At 38.5% G+C, this 22,426-nt stretch overlaps 1 protein-coding gene across 1 annotated transcript; it reads right to left on the bottom strand.

Annotated features, from left to right (window-relative positions):
- Positions 1-7,717: 7,717 nt before the first annotated feature.
- Positions 7,718-20,746, bottom strand: FZD4 (frizzled class receptor 4). Its single transcript, XM_066587161.1, has 2 exons — positions 20,183-20,746; positions 7,718-13,751 (listed from the first exon to the last, which is right to left on the bottom strand). The coding sequence occupies exons 1-2, from the start codon at positions 20,435-20,437 to the stop codon at positions 12,423-12,425; spliced, it is 1,584 nt and encodes a 527-aa protein (XP_066443258.1). The 5' UTR covers positions 20,438-20,746; the 3' UTR covers positions 7,718-12,422.
- Between the last annotated feature and the right edge of the window lie 1,680 nt (positions 20,747-22,426).

Below are 22,426 nucleotides of genomic sequence, written 5' to 3'. Positions count from 1 at the left end.
CCTCAAGGAGAACCATTACCCTTCTCAGGTTGCACCCAAGGTTAATATTACACAGATGCATGTTAATAGCCAGACTGCACCTGCCCTTCCAGGTCCAGCCCAGCAATTGTCGGGGAAATGCAAGCGCTAGTGCCTGTGTAATAGCAGCCTTGGTGTCCCTTTACATGGGCTGACTGACTATTTATTTTGGATGCTTGTTTATATTTCTTTTACAAGAATCGCAAATGGATGTTATGGGGAGGAGCGATCGTTAGTTCCCGTACAGCCAACCAACTAGAAAACAATGATTAGTCAACAATCAGCCTGTGTAAAATGACCATAAAGGGGTTTTCCAAGATAAAAGTCCTTTGTAAGAAAATGGGTCCCCCCATGGGAAAAAAATACTACATATCTTATAATCACCTCTCAGCACAAGTCTCCTGCTGCGGCTCTGGTTCTCCTCGCGGACGTACTAATTACAGGCTGCAGCGGCCTGCTTACAGGACGTCACAGGCTGCTGCAGCCAATGACAGCGATTGTTCTCTGAGCTTTTTCACTGGCTGCAGCAGTCGGTCATGACCCATGAACAGGCTGCTGCAGCCTGTTAACAAAACGTCAGCGAGGAGAACCAGAATCGCAGCAGCAGACTTGTGGGGAGCAGAGAGAGGTGAGTATAAGCGCTTTATTATTTTTTTCGCCATGGGTGTACGTTTTTACAAAAAACTTCCATCTTGGACAGCCCCTTTAAGACATCTCATCCAGAAAACCAGTCCTGATGAGAAGCAAGAACTCTGTGTACAACTGTCTATAGATGGGTTGCTATTATTTTTTTCGGAGGGGTCTCTGGTCTGGCTGACGTAAGCTAATTTGCATATAGTTCCCAGTCTCGAGCTGTACTTTCCTTTCAGTGTAGTTATGTCTCAGGGTGTGAGCTATAGTCATTGCATTGTAATGAGGAGCAGTTAGCTATTTCTGACACCAGGGTGCGGTTGTCAGTGGAGTGAAGGTTTCACTACAATGTAAACAAGGCAGCCTGAGTGTAGCCTCTCATTGCATTTGGTGCATCTTACTCTGTTGATACTAACTAGGAGCCGCATGTAAAACGCCAGTCTTCAATAAATGTCCTCTCTAGTTCCATGGAGCAGTACTATTCATTAGCTTGTAGTCTGATTGCTTTCTCTCTCTGCCACTACATATTTCTTGGGATTTCCAACAGCCACAAAAGTAATGCAAACATATTCACCACTAATAACGGATGAGCCAAGTCAGGACGCACGAGCCTTATATTCCTTGCCCTATGAATACTAGTAAATTATATGAGTGTAACCACAACTGTGCTTGTGGTCACTGAGAGAACGGCTACTGAATCTGATGGTATACTCGAACTCAGGAACATACAGAATACAACATGAAAGAGCATTGCATGACAGAAACAATGGGGGCAGGGCAGGAAAAATAGAGCAACCAATCACAAACTAAGATTTGGTGCTGCATAGTTTTAACTCTATAAAATGTTTTCAGTACATAGGAGGCAGTATTATAGTAGTTATATACTTGTACATAGGAGGCAGTATTATAGTAGTTATGTTCTTGTACATAGGGGGCAGTATTATAGTAGTTATATTTTTGTACATAGGGGGCAGTATTATAGTAGTTATATTCTTGTACATAGGGGGCAGTATTATAGTAGTTATATTTTTGTACATAGGGGGCAGTATTATAGTAGTTATATTCTTGTACATAGGGGGCAGTATTATAGCAGTTATATTCTTGTACATAGGGGGCAGTATTATAGTAGTTATATTCTTGTACATAGGGGCAGTATTATAGTAGTTATATTCTTGTACATAGGAAGTAGTATTATAGTAGTTATATTCTTGTATATAGGGGGCAGTATTATAGTAGTTATATTCTTGTACATAGGAGCAGTATTTTAGTAGTTATATTCTTGTACATAGAGAGCAGTATTATAGTAGTTATATTCTTGTACATAGGGGCAGTATTATAGTAGTTATATTCTTGTATATAGGGGGCAGTATTATAGTAGTTATATTCTTGTACATAGGAGCAGTATTATAGTAGTTATATTCTTGTACATAGGAGCAGTATTATAGTAGTTATATTCTTGTACACAGGGGACAGTATTATAGTACTTATATTCCTGTATATAGGGGGCAGTATTATAGTAGTTATATTCTTGTACATAGGAAGTAGTATTTTAGTAGTTATATTCTTGTACATAGGGGGCAGTATTATAGTAGTTATATTCTTGTACATAGGGGGCAGTATTATAGTAGTTATATTCTTGTACATAGAAAGTAGTATTATAGTAGTTATATTCTTGTATATAGGGGGCAGTATTATAGTAGTTATATTCTTGCACATAGGAGGCAGTATTATAGTAGTTATATTCTTGTACATAGGAGACAGTATTATATTAGTTATATTCTTGTACATAGGGGGCAGTATTATAGTAGTTATATTCTTGTACATAGGAGGCAGTATTATATTAGTTATATTCTTTCACATAGGAGGCAGTATTATAGTAGTTATATTCTTGTACATAGGGAGCAGTATTATAGTAGTTATATTCTTGTACATAGGAGGCAGTATTATAGTAGTTATATTCTTGTACATAGGGGGTAGTATTATAGTAGTTATATTCTTGTACATAGGAGGCAGTATTATAGTAGTTATATTCTTGTACATAGGAGCAGTATTATAGTAGTTATATTCTTGTACATAGCAGGCAGTATTATAGTAGGTATATTCTTGTACATAGGAGGCAGTATTATAGTAGTTATATTCTTGTACTTGCGGACAGTATTATAGTAGTTATATTCTTGTACATAGGAGCAGCATTATAGTAGTTATATTATTGTACATAGGGGCAGTATTATAGTGGTTATATCCTTGTACATAGGAGACAGTATTATATTAGTTATATTCTTGTACATAGGAGAAGTATTATAGCAGTTCTATTCTTGTACATAGGGGGCAGTATTATAGTAGTTATATTCTTGAACATAGGAAGCAGTATTTTAGTAGTTATATTCTTGTACTTGCGGACAGTATTATAGTAGTTAAATTCTTGTACATAGGAGCAGCATTGTGGTAGTTATATTCTTGTACATAGGGGCAGTATTATAGTGGTTATATCCTTGTAAATAGGAGACAGTATTATATTAGTTATATTCTTGTACATAGGAGAAGTATTATAGCAGTTATATTCTTGTACATAGGGGGCAGTATTATAGTAGTTATATTCTTGTACATAGGGGCAGTATTATAGTAGTTATATTCTTGTACATAGGAGACACTATTATAGTGGTTATATTCTTGTACATAGGAGCAGTATTATAGGAGTTATATTCTTGCACATAGGGGGTAGTATTATAGTAGTTATATTCTTGTACATAGGAGGCAGTATTATAGTAGTTATATTCTTGTACATAGGAGCAGTATTATAGCAGTTATATTCGTGACATTGGAGCAGTATTATAGTAGTTATATTCTTGTACTTGCGGGCAGTATTATAGTAGTTATATTCTTGTACATAGCAGCAGCATTATAGTAGTTATATTCTTGTACATAGGGGCAGTATTATAGTAGTTATATTCTTGTACATAGGAGACAGTATTATATTAGTTATATTCTTGTACATAGGAGCAGTATTATAGCAGTTATATTCTTGTACATAGGGGGCAGTGTTATAGTAGTTATATTCTTGTACATAGAGGACAGTATTATAGTAGTTATATTCTTGTACATAGGAGCAGTATTATAGTAGTTCTATTCTTTTACATAGGAGGCAGTATTATAGTAGTTATATTCTTGTACATAGGAGGCAGTATTATATTAGTTATATTCTTGCACATAGGAGGCAGTATTATAGTAGTTATATTCTTGTACATAGGGGGCAGTATTATAGTAGTTATATTCTTGTACATAGGAGGCAGTATTATATTAGTTATATTCTTGCACATAGGAGGCAGTATTATAGTAGTTATATTCTTGTACATAGGAGCAGTATTATAGTAGTTCTATTCTTGTACATAGGAGGCAGTATTATAGTAGTTATATTCTTGTACATAGGACGCAGTATTATATTAGTTATATTCTTGTACATAGGAGGCAGTATTATAGTAGTTATATTCTTGTACATAGGGGGCAGTATTATAGTAGTTATATTCTTGTACATAGGAGGCAGTATTATAGTAGTTATATTCTTGTACATAGGGGGCAGTATTATAGTAGTTATATTCTTGTACATAGGGGGTAGTATTATAGTAGTTATATTCTTGTACATAGGAGGCAGTATTATAGTTTTTATATTCTTGTACACAGGAGCAGTATTATAGTAGTTATATTCTTGTACATAGGAGCAGTATTATAGCAGTTATATTCTTGTACATAGCAGGCAGTATTATAGTAGTTATATTCTTGAACATAGGAAGCAGTATTTTAGTAGTTATATTCTTGTACTTGCGGGCAGTATTATACTAGTTATATTCTTGTACACAGGAGCAGCATTATAGTAATTATATTCTTGTACACAGGAGCAGCATTATAGTAGTTATATTCTTGTACATAGGAGGCAGTATTATAGTAGTTATATTCTTGTACATAGGGGCAGTATTATAATAGTTATATTCTTGTACATAGGAGACAGTATTATAGTAATTATATTCTTGTACATAGGAGGCAGTATTATAGTAGTTATATTCTTGTACATAGGAGACAGTATTATAGTAGTTATATTCTTGTACATAGGGGGCAGTATTATAGTAGTTATATTCTTGTACATAGGAGCAGTATTATAGTAGTTATATTCTTGTACATAGGAGGCAGTATTATATTAGTTATATTCTTGAACATAGGGGGTAGTATTATAGTAGTTATACTCTTGTACATAGGGTACAGTATTATAGTATTTATATTCTTGTACATAGGGAGCAGTATTATAGTAGTTATATTCTTGTACATAGGAGCAGTATTATAGTAGTTATATTCTTGTACATAGGAGCAGTATTACATTAGTTATATTCTTGTACATAGCAGGCAGTATTATAGTAGTTAAATTCTTGAAAATAGGAAGCACTATTTTAGTAGTTATATTCTTGTACATAGGGGGCAGTATTATATTAGTTATACTCTTGTACATAGGAGCAGCATTATAGTAGTTATATTCTTGTACATGGGGGGCAGTGTTATAGTAGTTATATTCTTGTACATAGAGGACAGTATTATAGTAGTTATATTCTTGTACATAGGAGCAGTATTATAGCAGTTATATTCTTGTACATAGGAGGCAGTATTATAGTAGTTCTATTCTTGTACATAGGGGGTAGTATTATAGTAGTTATATTCTTGTACATAGGAGGCAGTATTATAGTAGTTATATTCTTGTACATAGGAGCAGTATTATAGTAGTTATATTCTTGTACATAGGGGGCAGTATTAGAGTAGTTATATTCTTGTACATAGGAGGCAGTATTATAGTAGTTATATTCTTGTACATAGGGGGTAGTATTATAGTAGTTATATTCTTGTACATAGGAGGCAGTATTATAGTAGTTAAATTCTTGTACATAGGAGCAGTATTATAGTAGTTATATTCTTGTACATAGGAGCAGTATTATAGTAGTTATATTCTTGTACATAGCAGGCAGTATTATAGTAGTTATATTCTTGTACATAGGAGCAGTATTATAGTACTTATATTCTTGCACATAGGAGCAGTATTACATTAGTTATATTCTTGTACATAGCAGGCAGTATTATAGTAGTTAAATTCTTGAACATAGGAAGCAGTATTATAGTAGTTATATTCTTGTACATAGGGGGCAGCATTATAGTAGTTATATTCTTGTACATAAGAGCAGCATTATAGTAGTTATATTCTTGTACATAGCGGCAGTATTATAATAGTTATATTCTTGTACATAGGAGACAGTATTAGAGTAGTTATATTCTTGTACATAGGAGGCAGTATTATAGTAGTTATATTCTTGTACATAAGAGACAGTATTATAGTAGTTATATTCTTGTACAAAAGGGGCAGTATTATAGTAGTTATATTCTTGTACATAGGGGCAGTATTATAGTAGTTATATTCTTGTATATAGGAGGCAGTATTATAGTAGTTATATTCTTATACATAGGAGGCAGTATTATAGTAGTTATATTCTTGTACATAGGGGGCAGTATTATAGTAGTTATATTCTTGTACATAGGGAGCAGTATTATAGTAGTTATATTCTTGTACATAGGGGGTAGTATTATAGTAGTTATACTCTTGTACATTGGGTACAGTATTATAGTATTTATATTCTTGTACATATGAGCAGTATTATAGTAGTTATATTCTTGTACATAGAGGACAGTATTATAGTAGGTATATTCTTGTACATAGTGGGCAGTGTTATAGTAGTTATATTCTTATACATAGTGAGCAGTGTTATAGTAGTTATATTCTTGTACATAGGGGGCGGTATTGTAGTAGTTATATTCTTGTACATAGGGGCAGTATTATAATAGTTATATTCTTGTACATAGGAGACAGTATTATAGTAGTTATATTCTTGTACATAGGGGCAGTATTATAGTAGTTATATTCTTATACATAGGAGACAGCATTATATTCGTTATATTCTTGTACATAGGAGCAGTATTGTATTAGTTATATTCTTGTGCACAGGCAGCAGTATTATAGTAGTTATATTTTTGTACATAGGGGGCAGTATTATAGTAGTTATATTCTTGTACATAGGGGGCAGTATTATAGTAGTTATATTCTTGTACATAGGAGCAGTATTATAGTAGTTATATTCTTGTACATAGGAGGCAGTGTTATATTAGTTATATTCTTGTACATAGGGGGTAGTATTATAGTAGTTATACTCTTGTACATAGGGTACAGTATTATAGTATTTATATTCTTGTACATAGGGAGCAGTATTATAGTAGTTATATTCTTGTACATAGGAGGCAGTATTATAGTAGTTATATTCTTGTACATAGGGAGCAGTATTATAGTAGTTATATTCTTGTACATAGGGGGTAGTATTATAGTAGTTATACTCTTGTACATTGGGTACAGTATTATAGTATTTATATTCTTGTACATATGAGCAGTATTATAGTAGTTATATTCTTGTACATAGGGGGCAGTATTATAGTAGTTATACTCTTGTACATAGGGTACAGTATTATAGTATTTATATTCTTGTACATAGGGAGCAGTATTATAGTAGTTATATTCTTGTACATAGGAGGCAGTATTATAGTAGTTATATTCTTGTACGCAGGAGCAGTATTATAGTAGTTATATTCTTGTACATAGGAGCAGTATTACATTAGTTATATTCTTGTACATAGCAGGCACTATTATAGTAGTTAATATCTTGTACATAGGGGGCAGTATTATCGTAGTTATATTCTTGTACATAGGGGTAGTATTATAGTAGTTCTATTCTCGTTCATAGAGGGCAGTGTTATAGTAGTTATGTTCTTGTACATAGGGGGTAGTATTATAGTAGTTTTATTCTTGTACATAGTAGGCGCTATTTTAGTAGTAATATTCTTGTACATAGGGGGCAGTATTATATTAGCTATATTCTTCTACATAGGGGGCAGTATTATAGCAGTTATGTTCTTGTACATAGGAGGCAGTATTATAGTAGTTATATTCTTGTGCATGCAATCATTGAACATATTATAAAGGAACACTCCAACACTCAGCTGAAAATGTGCTTTATTTTTTAATAAAAAAATTAAATATAAAAGATTTGTACAGTGATAAATTATACATTTACAAGACATATCTATTAAAGACATATACAAAACGCAACACCCAAAAAGCAGTGTCTATTTCCACATAAGTTCACAAATTCATGTCTAACATGAGTATATTACTTGTACCTGGAAGTTTTGGCGATGTATCACAAGATGTTTTGTCAGCAGGTATAGAATGGCCACAACACTTGATACGAGATTAGTAAAAGAATATCTGCTTTCTTCTGCTAACAGCACCACACTTTTCTGTGGACTGTATCTGGTATTACAACTAAAACCTACTGTACTCGAGTCTAGGCTGCCATACCAAACACAGCCTCTAGAGAAAAGTGGTGCTGTTTTTTCACAAAAAAGTAGACCTCTTTTTCTAGCCTCATGCAACCTTTGACAAGACATTATTCCATATTTCTTCCTTAAAAAGACTTCTAAGGCACAAGGACGTTGGCTTTTTTAATTTCACACTGATAAATTCCCACATAGAAAATACAACTCCTATATAGAAAATGAGTCAGGCTTAATTTAAATAAAATTGGGGGTGTGACGCGTAGCAGCCAATCAAATTCAAAATGACCACTATTCTTTATGGTTGCTAGTGACAACACCTTATAGAAGATGCTGCACTATTGCAACCGTTTAGTGAACTATAGATATTAGAGATTTTTTTGGCAGATCCTGCCAATAGTCCAATATTGGCGGATTAACAATGGCCTCCCGCATCTAGATAAAAATGTTTGAGATTTTTACCCAATCACATGATTGAATTGGTTGTAATTAGAGTTGAGCGAAAGTACTCTTCCGAGCTTGATGCTCGTTTGAGTATTAGCATACTCGATGGTGCTCGCTACTCGAGCGAGCATCACGCCGTGTTCGACCCTGTCCCAGTTTTGGCCCCTCCCTGCGGCTGATGTATCAGATTTGACCCCTCCCCGCTGCGATGCTGCGCACGTCAACGGTAGTTTGTGGCTGGCTAGGAAGAGAGAGAGAGAACACGAACACAGAAAAAAAAAGCTTGGCAACCGGCGGGTCCCATACAAAAATGCTCAAGTCTCGCATTGAAGTCAATGGGGTTCGTTACTCAAATAGATCTCTCGAATTTTACGAAAAGCTTGACTCGAATAAAGAGGGCCCGAGCATTTTGGTGCTCGCTCATCTCTAGTTGTAATGTGATTGGCCAAAAAGTTGCATGTGTAACTTTTTAGTCAATCAGTAGAGAAAGACCTCTAGGACTCCTGGGGCTCAGTTGTCCCATATGGAGCACTGTCATCCCCAGATCTTCTATCGGCAGTTCTCCATCTGTTGCGTAACTACATCCATGACCATGCCCTGACAAACTTACTCATGGCAGCTACCTTGCAGTGTTAACCAGTATGGTCTAGCTGCTTACTAAAATTTTAGTGGCAACCCCTTACATACAAGATACTGATACATAGTTTGTAATGCTTAATTCTCAACTGAAGAGCTAATGTAAGCAGCTAAATCACAATTTTGAGCTTTAATTAAAAATAGTTGGAAAAAGTTCACTGTTCTGCTCTTGTAATTATGGTTAATGTTTTCTAACATTGTATAAAATGGCCAATGACCTTCAATTACTTCCAAAAACAAAATAAAAAATAACTCATTGAGTCAACCTTTTCTGTACAGCTCGGTTATTGGGAAGGCTAGGTGACAACCAATGTGGCTGCCATTATAACCTCGATTGCAATTAACATCCAGGTTTTCTTATTGTACAGTGATACATGTTCCAATCCCAAGTCACTGCATTGCTATTTTGGACCCTAAAAAGTTGAGTTAGGGCTGAATGGAATTTAAGTACTAGACAGAAGAAGGTGACTCAAGAAAACAAATGAAGTGATGAGTGAAATATCCTTTGGGCCAGAGACCAAAAAGGACACCCACCATACGTGAGCATGATACATAAGTTGACCAAGCCACAAATGTCCTTTTACATAGTGCAATCTGAGCTGTGTAACGAGCGCCGATCAACAAGATAAGCACTTGTTGACCTGGCCTTTAAGCCCCATTTACATGTAACGATTATCGCTCAAAATTCATTCAAGCGACCGAAAATGAGCGATAATCGTTACGTGTAAATGCGGGCATTGTGCACTTTTCGTCTGAATGATGATTTTAAGATGAACTTAAAATCTATTGTTCAGCAGCATAAAAATAAAATGTCACTCAATAGACCGCATGCTTTGTTCTCCAAGGGAGTGGGAAGATTACATTGTAACCAGCCGGCAGCCCCGACGAGAACAATGCAGCTGTGTACACAGCTGGGCATGGGATTAATCACACGCTGGGATCTGCAAACAGCTCCTAGAGGCCCATTTACATGCAAATGAATATATTAAAGTGTTATTGGCCATAAATCTTTCAATTGTTTGAAAGATTATCTTTGCGTGTAAATGGGCCTTTACACAGGCCAATTTAGACTCTGTAGGAGACGAACGATTCTACACGTGATCATTTGTCCTCCATTCACTTTCATCGCTATAGGCAGCACATTCCCTGTTCACACGAAGAGCTGTCCCACCAAAAACAATGATTTTTTTTTTTTTTAGCGTACAAAAGACGTGTTCACCCAATGAATCAGTTGGCTTATCCTGCAGTCAGCACCGACAGTGCATGACCCGATAATTGGAGAATAGCACACTCTTACGAACATTCATGTCCAATTTTTGAGCCCTGTGAAAGGATCGTTAGCTTCTAAATTTAAAGAGCTGAAAAAAATAGAAAATGTTACCTACAAGAATGACGCCTCAAAGTTTTTATTTGCAAGAATGAGGCCTACTGTAGAGGACAACACGCTGCAATATAATGGCTTGCCCCCTTCGTTGACAACGGTAATACCAGTACTGTAAAAACCAACACACTGCATGCCAATATTAAAAGTCCCAATGTTCTACAATGTTGTACTTGAATCCATAAGATAAATAAAATTAAGCAAAGGGAAAACATTTTTTTTACAGTTCTGCAATGTGTAAGGGTCAAGCAATTGGGGAATATGTGGCTCAGATATTAAAAATGTTATATAGTTACCAACGTAATAAGAGAATTAAGTCTTATAACAGACGAAGTACAAACCATCATATCTCAGAGCTATAAAGAATATGGATTTTTTTTATAATAGGTTAAATATGTGGCATATTGCATAGTTGTTCTTAACCCAGGGTCGTCAAAAAGAGCATCTGTTCACTAGACAGTAAAAGTGGCTGCCATTTTATAGGCTAACAAAAAGTGAGAACGCAGCCGGTGCAAAAAACAGGAAATAGTGATATTGGCAAGGCATACTCTACATAAAACTATAAATGTGCCTTAGGCCCTGATGACATCACTAGCAGCTGATGACCTCAGCTGAGAAAATGGCTGCCACTGTTTTTGCCATCTGCCTTACATTGTTACAGCAGATCAGGAGAATACGATCTATATAGGAGTTGTGATTTTCCGTATGCAAATACTTTTTTTCAATATTTTACCTTATAATTCAAAAAAAAAGGCACCACACATATACTAATCCTATATACAGAGAGCAAATAGTGCATTGTTTTTCATTCCTTTTCGATCCATATGAGCCTATTCCATTTCTATATATTTTCACTTTTAGTGCATTAGGAACTAAACACAAAAAATCCACGGACCTTCTGTCATCACATCTATCTTCTGAAACCATCATGTAAAAGAGCAAGGAGTAAGAGTTAAAAGAAAACAGACTCCAACCAGCTACATTGCCCATTACCGGGGCTGGACAAACCCCTAGACAATATGCCTAGCCTAGAAGTTTAAAGTTGAGGTCTAACTTTTTGGATTATTTTTTTTAATGATGTCTATGAACTGTTTCATTCATTATACTATTTTCAATCGATGTCTATGTTCTACTATAACCTAGGTAGATTGGCTATTGGAGTGGTCAAATTAATGTCTATAGTCTACAAAGTTTTTTCCACCCTTGCCCGTAATGCACGGCAACGATCTGAAGGTTAGGCCTTCCTGTGTTCGATGATCAACTAGATTAAGCAGTAACACACAAAAAAATGAAAATATTTCAGTTAGTAAGGCACCACAGAGCCAAAGGCTAAACAGTTTCCAGTGTTCAGTGGCTTCACTCTTTCTGTCAGACATATTTATACACCTTGGGCAGTGTTTTCTCAGTGGGGCAATGGGGCAAAACACTGACGAAGAAGTGGAATACAATGTGCTTTGCGCCTTAGCTCTGCTTGATAATCACATCCCTTATTCTGTTGTCTTGGAAGCAGCCTTCCAGTCGTGTACAAGATATAAGACTTTACCACAATGTAACCTATAAAAAATTAGTATTGATTGTTTTTGTTTTCTAATATAAAAAAGCCATAAGATGGCCCATGGGTGACAAATCACCTGGAGCTAGCAAGCAAGGCAGAGTCTAGCTCTCTGTTTCCTGAGGTCATTCGCTTTTACCACTTGGGCAACCTTCACTTCCGAAACCAACGCAAGAAGGAATCCAGACGTTGCCAACCATAGGACACCATTAGATAGTAGAATGAACGTCCCACAGAAGTTTGTAGGGTTGTCCCGAAGCTTGTAATCCCTATGTCTCCAAGAACTAAGGACAATTCATTTTACGATGGTGTTCATCTTGAGGGTTTAAGAAGACTGTGCTCAGCCTGAAACTATACCACAGTCTCATTCCCTTTACCCGGCTTAACCCAAGCGTCCGCCCTTTTCTTTCTTTTTACCTTTCCTGAGTTCACTAGTCTGTTGGAACACTTTTGCCACGTATGTAATGTTTTGGCAGACCAAATCCACATTCCGGATGTGATGCCCACCAACAGAGACATAAAGATCTTGAGCATCTCTACTGCCATGTTGGAATCATCGGCTGTGTAACGGAAAACAGGCCAGTTGGAGATTTCATAAAAATAGCAGGCTATGACACATGTGGCTGGTACTGTGTACAAAACTGAGAAGACGCCAATTTTTACCATCAGTCTTTCCAATTTGTCTGTTTTTGTCCCATCTTTTTGAAGATTTGACCTTATTTTAAACAAAGCCACAAGGCCAGCAGCTATAAACAAGGTTCCAATCACCAAATAGGTAAAAAGTGGAGCAACCACGAATCCGGTGAGGGCATCAATGTTTTGATTGCCAACATAGCATAGCCCAGTCAACTCATCTGCATCTACAAGTCTCATGATCAATATAACGATGGTTTTCACGGCTGGAATAGCCCAAGCGGCAATGTGGAAATAGGAACTGTGCATTTCGATAGCTTCATGGCCCCATTTGAGACCAGCAGCGAGAAACCAGGTCAATGTCAAAATAACCCACCAGATGGAGCTAGCCATCCCAAAAAAGTACATCAGTAAGAAAATAATTGCACATCCTGTGTTCTTCAGCCCTTCCTGAATAAGGACAGGTTCTGCCGCCTCTTCAAAATCACAGGATATTCTTTCCCGACCCACTGTTAACCTCACAATGTAAGCAATGCTATAAATATTATAACACATGCTCAGGAAGATGATGGGTCTCTCAGGGTAGGAGAACCTGGATGAGTCAATCAAAAATGTAAGGACCGTAAAAGCAGTGGATATGAAACATAAGCTGGCCCATACAGTCATCCATATATCAGTGAATTCCTTAGACAGGCGACTATACAGTCCAGCATCATAGCCGCACTTCAAGACACAAGATGAGCTTCTTTTCACCCAAGTATACTGCTCTGCATTTGGCCCAAATGCAGTGCAGTCTTCTCCAGGCAGAATGGGAATTTTGCCATGTGGTAGAACCTCTTCATCTCCGGGACCCTCCATACACATGTGATTGTGGTCATTTTGAGGAGGAAATTTGCTGCAGTTTAAACCGTCCGGCCAAGTAAATCCAAATTCCCTAAGGACAGGCTCACACTTTTTCTTGACCGAAAGGCACATACCACCACAAGGACCAATCGGGATGTTAATCTTCTCAGTGCACATCGGAACATAAACGGAGCAGAGGAAAAACTGGAAGCAGAAAGAAAAAAAAATTAGAAACAAAACAAACTGATAATTAAATAGGTAAAGAAATTCAAAAGAACCCCAAATTGTTTAGAATTACATTTCTTTTACTACTTTTTACGGTTTATCAAGAAGTCGAGACAAAAAAATATCACATGTAATAAGATACGAAATGAATGTTAAATATTTAAGATTATATATAAGATTTAGCAAAAACATCATAAAAACAGCTTCACAAAAATTTCCAAACTTTTTCAAAAGAGTTTCTAAACTTCTTCACCGGTAACACCATCTGGCACCATTTTTTATATTTGTGGTGACATTTTGTTTGGCAAACTCAAATACCCTCCTCACCCATCCTTTATGGAGCACAAGCCAATTGAAAGGAAGGAAAGTTTTAAAAAAAAAACCCTGAGTTTGGAAATCTAATACAAGGACTAATGTAAACGAAATACTTTACTAATCAAGTTGGAGGTAAACACCACTAAGAGCTCCTCAGTAACAATGATTTATTTTATACTCCTGCTTGACCTTTCAACGTAAACCATTTCCCTCCTGAACCATCCCATAGACCTGTGTTCTGTATAATCCCCGCTATCATAAACTGTTTGCTTTTGTTTGATTAAGTGCTGTGAATTATCATGTTCTTATCAGCAATCTTCCCACCTGGGATCGGTAAAAGCAGTCTCCATCTGGAAGCTTTTCAACTGTCTCCGTCCTTTCAAGTCTGAATAGTCACTTTATTTCCCTTTCTCTAAGCAAATATTTCGGCAGTCTTCCCATGGCTAGGGCTAGACACAATGACCTTGGATTGTGGCATGTAAGAGTACTTTTACATGGGCCAACTAATGGGGTGAAAGATCTCTCGAACATGCAATTTTAGGCAATAGTTGCTCCATATAAATGTGGGACCAGAATGAAAAGTCACTCATTAGGTGCTAGTCGCAACATTTCAGCTCACTGAAAGGAAGCAATTAATGAGCAACTTCTCGCCCAGCATAAACAGGCAGTCGCTCATCCATGAACGACTGCCTGTTCACAGTGAATGGAGGCAGGGGGCTAGAAGAGATCTCCAACGAGATCAGTCTCAATTCAGTGAGCAACTATCATTCATGTACGAAAGCACCAGATGACTGTTGGGCACTTCTACGAATGACAGTCATCCCATGTAAAAATACCCTAAAGCTGTGGCAACTTTTTGCTGATCAAGTTGTGCACACATGGTTAAAAACAAGCAAGCAACTTTTTCTCATTTAGGGCTCGTTCACATCTGCGTTGCAGGTTCCATTCAGAGCTTCTGTTGGAGATGTCCATTAAAATACAGGACAATATAGAGTCGCATCCTGGAAAATGGCAGAAAGCATAACAAAACCTGAAAGGACCCCATTATAGTCAATGGGATCTGTCCAGTGCTGTTTTGGTCTGGCATGTCCCAGATCTGGCAGTTAGTTTTACCGTCGTTCAGCTCCTAGGATGGAGCCAAACAATGGAATATCACAATGCTGGTGTGAAAACTGGTCACTATGTGTAAATGTCCCATTTTTTTCTTTGTAAATGTGGCTTTCTTGTCAGTTCAATATGGCAACAACACCTAGGATTGATTAGAATACAATGATTTCTGCCACACGAATGTCAGACAGCTGCAAGTTACAGAGAAGTCCAGGCCTAAATGGGCATTTGCCTGTCTGTTTTTACTTATGGTAATGTACTGTAAAGTTGGCATAGATACAGACTCGTTACAAACACTTAAACCAATAACTGGAGCTTGTATCGTCACCTGTCAAAATTTGCTTCCAAAAAATTTTTTTGGTTTAATGCCCCTTGACCAGGACAGAATTAAACTCAAGTTCCGCATGTAGCAACATTTCCGCATAGATATCTCTTTTCAAAAAAGCTTTTCAAAAACATAGGGACATTCGACTGGTTTTGGCCAAGTCTTTTTGTGATTAGAGCCACATAAGACATTTCCACCCGAGAGCTTTTCTGCTGTCTCTCTTTTTTTTATATATAACATCCCTTTTCTCCTTCCAGTCTCAGTACTCACTTTCTTTCCCCTTTCTCTAAGTAATTATCAGAGAGATCTCACTAATGGGGAATTCAATATGCCCCGTTTTCTCTTTAACAAGCTCAAATTAGCAGGGATTCTAATCAGACTCTCGCAAGAAGAAAAAAAAATGACAAGTAAATGGATCGGCCCTCACATTCCTGCCATGCAGCTTGTCACTCTCACAAAGACCTAAAATCCTTGTATCAACAATGTGTGTGCAAAGTGTCAAAGAGACGATCTGCTCGCCGGGAGCATTCCACCAAACTCTGTGCCAACAAGCATCTCAAAAACCGCGAAAGACACTAGGCATGGCAGCCAAAAAGAAAATATAAAGTGTTCTACACAACTCTAATAGATTCCTGGGCAGAAGAATCAAACCTCGCATTGTGAAACTTTTTGAAGGTTGAGACCTTGAATACTCTCTGTGCTCGTCTAAACTTTCCAACTTTCCGGAGGATCTCGGTGTATATCTTCCTGGTTGTAGCTTGAACTTCTAAATCCACAAATATCAGTATTACCTTTCATTTTCTACTTTTCTTCTAATTAGGATTCACTCTTGGTTTGGGCAAAAAAAAGAATCAAAAACTCCTTGAAAAAAATGCACCAAGCTACCCTGTGTGCATAAGGCCTTATTGTTTTATTCAGCTCTCTACAGATCCTGGTTGGCAACCAGTTCCATCACAGGACATATGATCACCCAACTTCCTGAAGACCCTGAATGGAGCATAAATCGACATTGTCAGGCCCTGGTCACACAGCTCAGTTTTTGTAATTTTTTTTACTTTGTTCTTGTCAGTGAAGGGCAGGTTTGGGTACAAGAAGAACTATGAGTCTTTCTTTTATACTTCTGTTTACAATCTACTGAAGGACATAGCAATAGTGAGGGAAGTAGGCAGTCACATGTGGTCCCTGAAGCCCATAGGGGCTCCAAAGGTCCCTCTGTCACATAAGCATTAAGCAGACATCAGCATTATAAATGACAAATGGTTGGTGGGGGGTCACATTGCAGATTTGGCATTAGCGTTCAAGAACTTTTAAGTTACGTCTCTGCATCCACTCCTGGTTTTAGCTAAGGCATGCAGAAACTTAACAAGCCCTTAGGCTAGGGCTACACGAGTCTCCATAAAAGTCATACAACCAAGAAACTTGCATGATTTGCCTGCAACTTGTCGTCGCCCAACTATTTCAGAGCTGCGATTCGGCTGTTAAAAAAATAAACAGCTAAACTGCAGCAAAATTAACGGAAGGTTGCAGTTAAATGCAACTTACGTTGATGTCTATGGTGGAAAAAGTGACATGTGACTTGCGACCAAACTCCAACTGAGTTGGATTTTCTGCGACTGTGATGTTACAGACGCATTAGATCACAGGTTGTAGTGCAGCACCGTTGACAATCATTAGATGTGATATCGCATTAGACACGTCATTGTGTAGCCCCAGCGCTAATGGTTGACCGCCTGCCACAGCGGCGCTGGCTGCAGAGGAAGGATTGGACGTTATGCCATCAGCTCCGACTCGCTATGTCATCATGCCTGCACAAGCTCACTTGTCAGTTTGGCGGTGGGGGCTGACAGTGTCATGTCTCCTGTCTGACGACCCCCTACCTGAAGGGATATCTGGTCTATTTGACGGTTCCTGATATTTATCAAGATAGGTTTGTCTGGTGATTACTTTATCTGGGTCTTGGTTACATCTCGTCCCTGTCCATCCGTGGTTTATATTCCACATAACCTTTGCCATGTTCCATTTCTAACTAGGGAAAGTCAGGGTCAGCCAAGGTTCCTAATGTGGGTCTGCCCTCATCAAGGCGATTGCCCTGCTTAATGGCGATGCTCTCTCGTATCCGTAGGTTAGGGTCAGTTTCCGCACATTTTGATTTTGCTTGTAATAGTTTGCGGTCAGTTTTTGCATATTGTGTGAATTCCCATCCAGCTTGGACATTATATTTATGCCCGTGCAGATCACATAAGATAAGCCCCGAATGGACGTAACACAACTCTTATGGGCTCTGTAAGGGAAAAAAGTTGTGGACATCATCTACACACCAAAAATGACTAAAAATGAGGATGCATCTCAAGTGGACAACTCAAGGATTGAGGTTTTTAGATATTTTTCTATTTATGGGGGGAAACACCCTTTTGGAATTTCAACTTATCTAAAAAGAAACAATTTGGATAGAGTTTGTGGAAGCAGATGGCTGATGTGGTGATATCGAATTCCCCACTACTGCTGTCCTTGGTACCCTCAGCAGAATACAAGTGTCTGTTACACAATCTGCTCCTCTAAATATAGAGGGATGAGGGGGCTGTTTTGATGCCCCAATGGTCCCTATGGGTTCCATTCTAATTCTGTTGATGGCAACCTGGAGGGCAAGTGTGATCATTCCACATTTGTTCATCCCCAATCCCCTAAATTGTTACCTCCTTATAAGAGGGGATTTTAGGCAATTACTGTAAATACAATATGCAAAAATGTTGACCCTTCTGGTATTTTTCGGTTGGTGCTCCAGGTCAATAGGAAACAAATGGGTAAGGTCTATCTTGTGGAACCGTATTTAGCAACTACTGATGGTGAGGATGATGGGGATAACAATGACATTATCATACACAGCTTGTGTCTTTACCATTCTAATGGGCACTTACACCAAGGGCCATTACATGCCTTGCACTAATAGACATGGAAATTTACCTGAAACCGAAATCCTTTTTTCTACTTGCACAAATTACATTTCCAATTGCATTTGTATATTTGCTGTAAACACAGTCTCTTAAAGAAATCCATGCAGGCACTTAAAGGGGTTGTCTGGTTACTGGATAGCTCCTTGTCAATTGGACCCCGTGGGGGAAAATGACAAACAGAGATATACTTACCCCCTATGCCGGAATCCAGCGCCACAGCCTGTTGCGGTCCTGGGGTTTGTTGTAACACATGATGTCACAGGAAATCAGGTGACCGCTGCAGCCAATGAGAGGCTGCGGTGTTACGGCCCGTTCTACTGGCATTGGCGCTCACATCCAGAGCGCCATGATGCCAGGAATTCAATAACATGACGCTGCAGCCTGTCATTGGCTCAGCAGCACCTGTTTACTGTGACATCATCTGTCATAACAAACCCCAAAACCGCAGTGGGCTGCAGCGCTGCATCCCGGTGTCCATGGAGAAGCAAGTGTCTCTCTGTTTATTATTTTACCCCAGGGGGGTCCTATTAAAAAAAGGGCTGTGCAGTAACCAGACACCCCCTTTAAAAGTAATGTGGAAACTATAGCCCAGGCTGGTCTGTGTTTACATTATTAAGGTATGCAAATACATTTTACCAGGGTCTCTCTCTCAGGCACTAGAGGCAATTAAAAACTTTGCATTGCCCTTGAGGGAAGCATGAACCTCCCCTGATAAGACCATCTGTATTTAGTGTATTTTTTATAAAACCTTGCAACTTTTTAAAATTGAAAAAGTTTAACTTTACAAATTTTCTAAGTTTCTGAAAAAAAATGTAAAGCCTGAATCTACTCCAGTAGGTCAAAGACTACCTGCAGATGACGTTTGAAAGCAATTGAGACGAGGGAGGGAAGCATGATTCATTCATGATAAGGCTATAAGCATTTAGCCTTTTATTTTATGCAACCTTCCAACTTTTTTAGCTTTAAAAAAAAGTTGACTTTGCAACTTTTTAAAGTTTTTGAAAGAAACTCAAAGCATTCGAATCTACTGCAGTAGGTCAAAGACTACTGGTGTCTGACATTTGAGAGCCCTTAACCTAGGTAAACTTCAAGACCTGAAGTTAATTATTAACATAAACAACACACTAACAAGCTAAGAGTATTTTTGTAAAACGGCCCATGAGAAAATGAAAAACACACTAAAATTCCATGAAATTGTTTTGTTTTTTTCCTGTAACATTAGGTACTATCTAAAACCACCTAAATGAAGAAGACCAGAACTTGTCATGTAATTGTAGCATTGTGATGCCCATCAGGTAAGATATAGGCGATTTACGAATACTTCAGTGTAAAACCTCAGATAACACATTGTGATCTCTCCGTGAGGCATGCAACATAATAAGTGCAGCTCTGCTACATGGACAAACTCAGTCTACAATCAAACATGGCAATAACTATTGCAGTAAGTACATACAATACATGGAATGGCCATTTTTTTTAGAAGGCTAAACTATTGTGAGCTTGATAGTCAAATAAACAACTACGTGGTACTTAGTGTGATGATGGATCAATGGGAAGAACTAGAAGTGACTGACACAAAAAGCAAAAAAAAAAATTTTTAACCATTCTTTTGCCTTTAGACAATATTTTTGCCTCTTTCGTAGGCCCTCAATGCCCCGGGTCCCATAGCGTCTGCTATGCCAGTAGTTACGCCCTTGGATGAACCTACCCACCTGTAGCTGGCTGGAGCACCCATACTGTATGAGAGGGGTAAAGGTGGTCAGCTGAAGTTCTGCATCCGATTGCAATTCATGCCCAACCAGATTGGGCATTTTTGTGACATTGTAACCAAGGTTCTGACACATGGCAATCCTGATAGGGTCACATCGCCTTTCCTCTTCATCACCAAAGGAGTAGACTTCCCCTGCCAAGCAGTAGAGGATAGGCACATACAATATAACAGACCAGAACTTGGATTTTACTCCCATCTTCTTATGGTTTCCTTAAAAATTCCTACTCGGAAAAGTTTAGATCCTCATAGAAAGGAGAAGAACCAGATCAGAACTGAAGTCTGAGAGGAAGAATGGAGATCAATTTCAGGAGCGAGCGGAAAAAAAGTTTGCAGTAACTTTTCTTTGTATTCCTTCTTACAAATTTCAAGGAAATGTTGCAATCCGGCAACGTTCTCGTGAGCGGTGGATGTGATACTGTATCAAATCAAGAAGTTATATGCAACAAATGACATTCCCAGAAAGATGTGTGGCCGCAGGCGGCTTGCTGCACTCAGTCCCTGGCTTGATCACTGGCACATCTAACCAGCTCTGGCTCTGCTCAGTGTTTCTAACTGTACTGGGAGAGGAGGAGGCAAGAGAGGGAGGGATGATGAGGAGGCTACAACTTCCATAGAGGCTCAGTACAGGCAGGTTCTCATGTTTCCTCCACTCTATTCAGTTCACCCTGCACTGTTTTATTAACCCTCTCTATCCTGGGCTGACCCAACACAGCAAGGGGAGGAAACCCTCCCTTGCTTTGTCTCCAGTTTGACCTCAAGGGTTAATGAGTCTTCCTCTGCTGTTCGGGGACTTTCTCTCTGGAGATTTTTCACACTGGTATCAGATAAACCATTACAGACAATAATTTAGGGAATCCTAAGGATTTCTTTTTGCTTGGCCCTGCACTCGTATTACACTATGACAATGTGACAAGGTGGACAAAGGCTACTCAGATATTCGGATGGTTCTTCATCTTTGGAGCATTCGGAGGGACGGGCGCAAATACTCTCTTAGGAGCTGATGGGAATTTTTGATTGGACCAAAAAGTTATGCTTTTGCTGAAATGTGGACTAAGCAGCAGAAAAGTTGGTAGTGCTTGAGGTAGTCGGAAAAGACACGATGGTTGTTGGTGGACCTCATGCCTGAAGCTGTTCTTGCGATGGATTACTTTGCTCTCTCTTTATATGTCTTTTTTGGTTTTGATATAACATGATGGTCCCAAATGTAACTAATGCATATAAACCACTGAAAACCGGTTGATATGTCTGAGCCGAGAGAAGCTGATCCAGATCGGATATAATAGTTGTTCTAAGGACGGATATACACACTAGTATGAATTCGGAGACCAAAACTTAATAATGAAACTAAACAATGGGAAAAAGGGAAATCTCACCCTCTTATCCTAGTACAGGAAACCCCTGCCTAAAAGCAAGGCGATCGCCCTGACAAGGGTGGTCCCACCTCTAGAACCTGAGAGCTACCTACACTGCCCCTAGATGGTAAAAGGGGGTGACAATTGACAAATGTAATAAACAATAGTCACATAAATACTAGGAAGCAGATGTACAACACCAGATAGAGTATAAACAGCAGGAACTTCACCAGACCGGGAGCTGACACCAGGAGGATATGGACTGGACCAGAACTTCCACCGAACAGAGGAATAACCTGCATCATCAGAGAGGAGGGGACTGTAATATATATATATATATTACAGTAGTAGATGATTGGTTGGCTGGGGAAACACCTCCCTGCCGACCAATGAAACCCCACACTAGCCGACAGTTGTTTACTTGTCAGCACCAAATGGTCACATGGGCTGGACTGACATCATGACATCAGCCCAGACCCGCTTCTGCATTGTAGCCACCGCACAACAGCAGCGACCGGCTGTGACACCCGTGTACAGGAAGCAGCACATGAAGTCCCTCGTAATAATCATCTTTATTCATATAGCACATACATATAACGTTGCACTGTATATCAGTTGGGTTTTGTCCACAGTGGGGCTCACAATTAATAAAATCACCAATTAGCTTGACTCTGGGGTGCGGGAGGAAACTGGGGTGCCTGGAGGAAACCCACACAAGCATAATGAGAATATACAAACTCCATACATATATTATCCTTAGTCGGATTTGACCCCAGTGCTGCAGGGCAACACAGCTAACCACTAAGCCACCGTGTCCCCCACTGTAGATCTGT

This window comes from Eleutherodactylus coqui, chromosome 1, assembly GCF_035609145.1.
Source record: "Eleutherodactylus coqui strain aEleCoq1 chromosome 1, aEleCoq1.hap1, whole genome shotgun sequence".
NCBI lineage: Eukaryota > Metazoa > Chordata > Amphibia > Anura > Eleutherodactylidae > Eleutherodactylus > Eleutherodactylus coqui.
This window is presented reverse-complemented; position numbering and strand designations above follow the sequence as displayed.

Excerpts from the sequence above, each read along its gene's own strand:
- FZD4 (XM_066587161.1), bottom strand. The coding sequence starts at position 20,437 with ATGGGAGTAAAATCCAAGTTCTGGTCTGTTATATTGTATGTGCCTATC. Across the intron at positions 13,752-20,182 it reads GGTGCTCCAGCCAGCTACAG|TTTTTCCTCTGCTCCGTTTA; the intron begins GTGGGTAGGTTC and ends TTCTGCTTCCAG.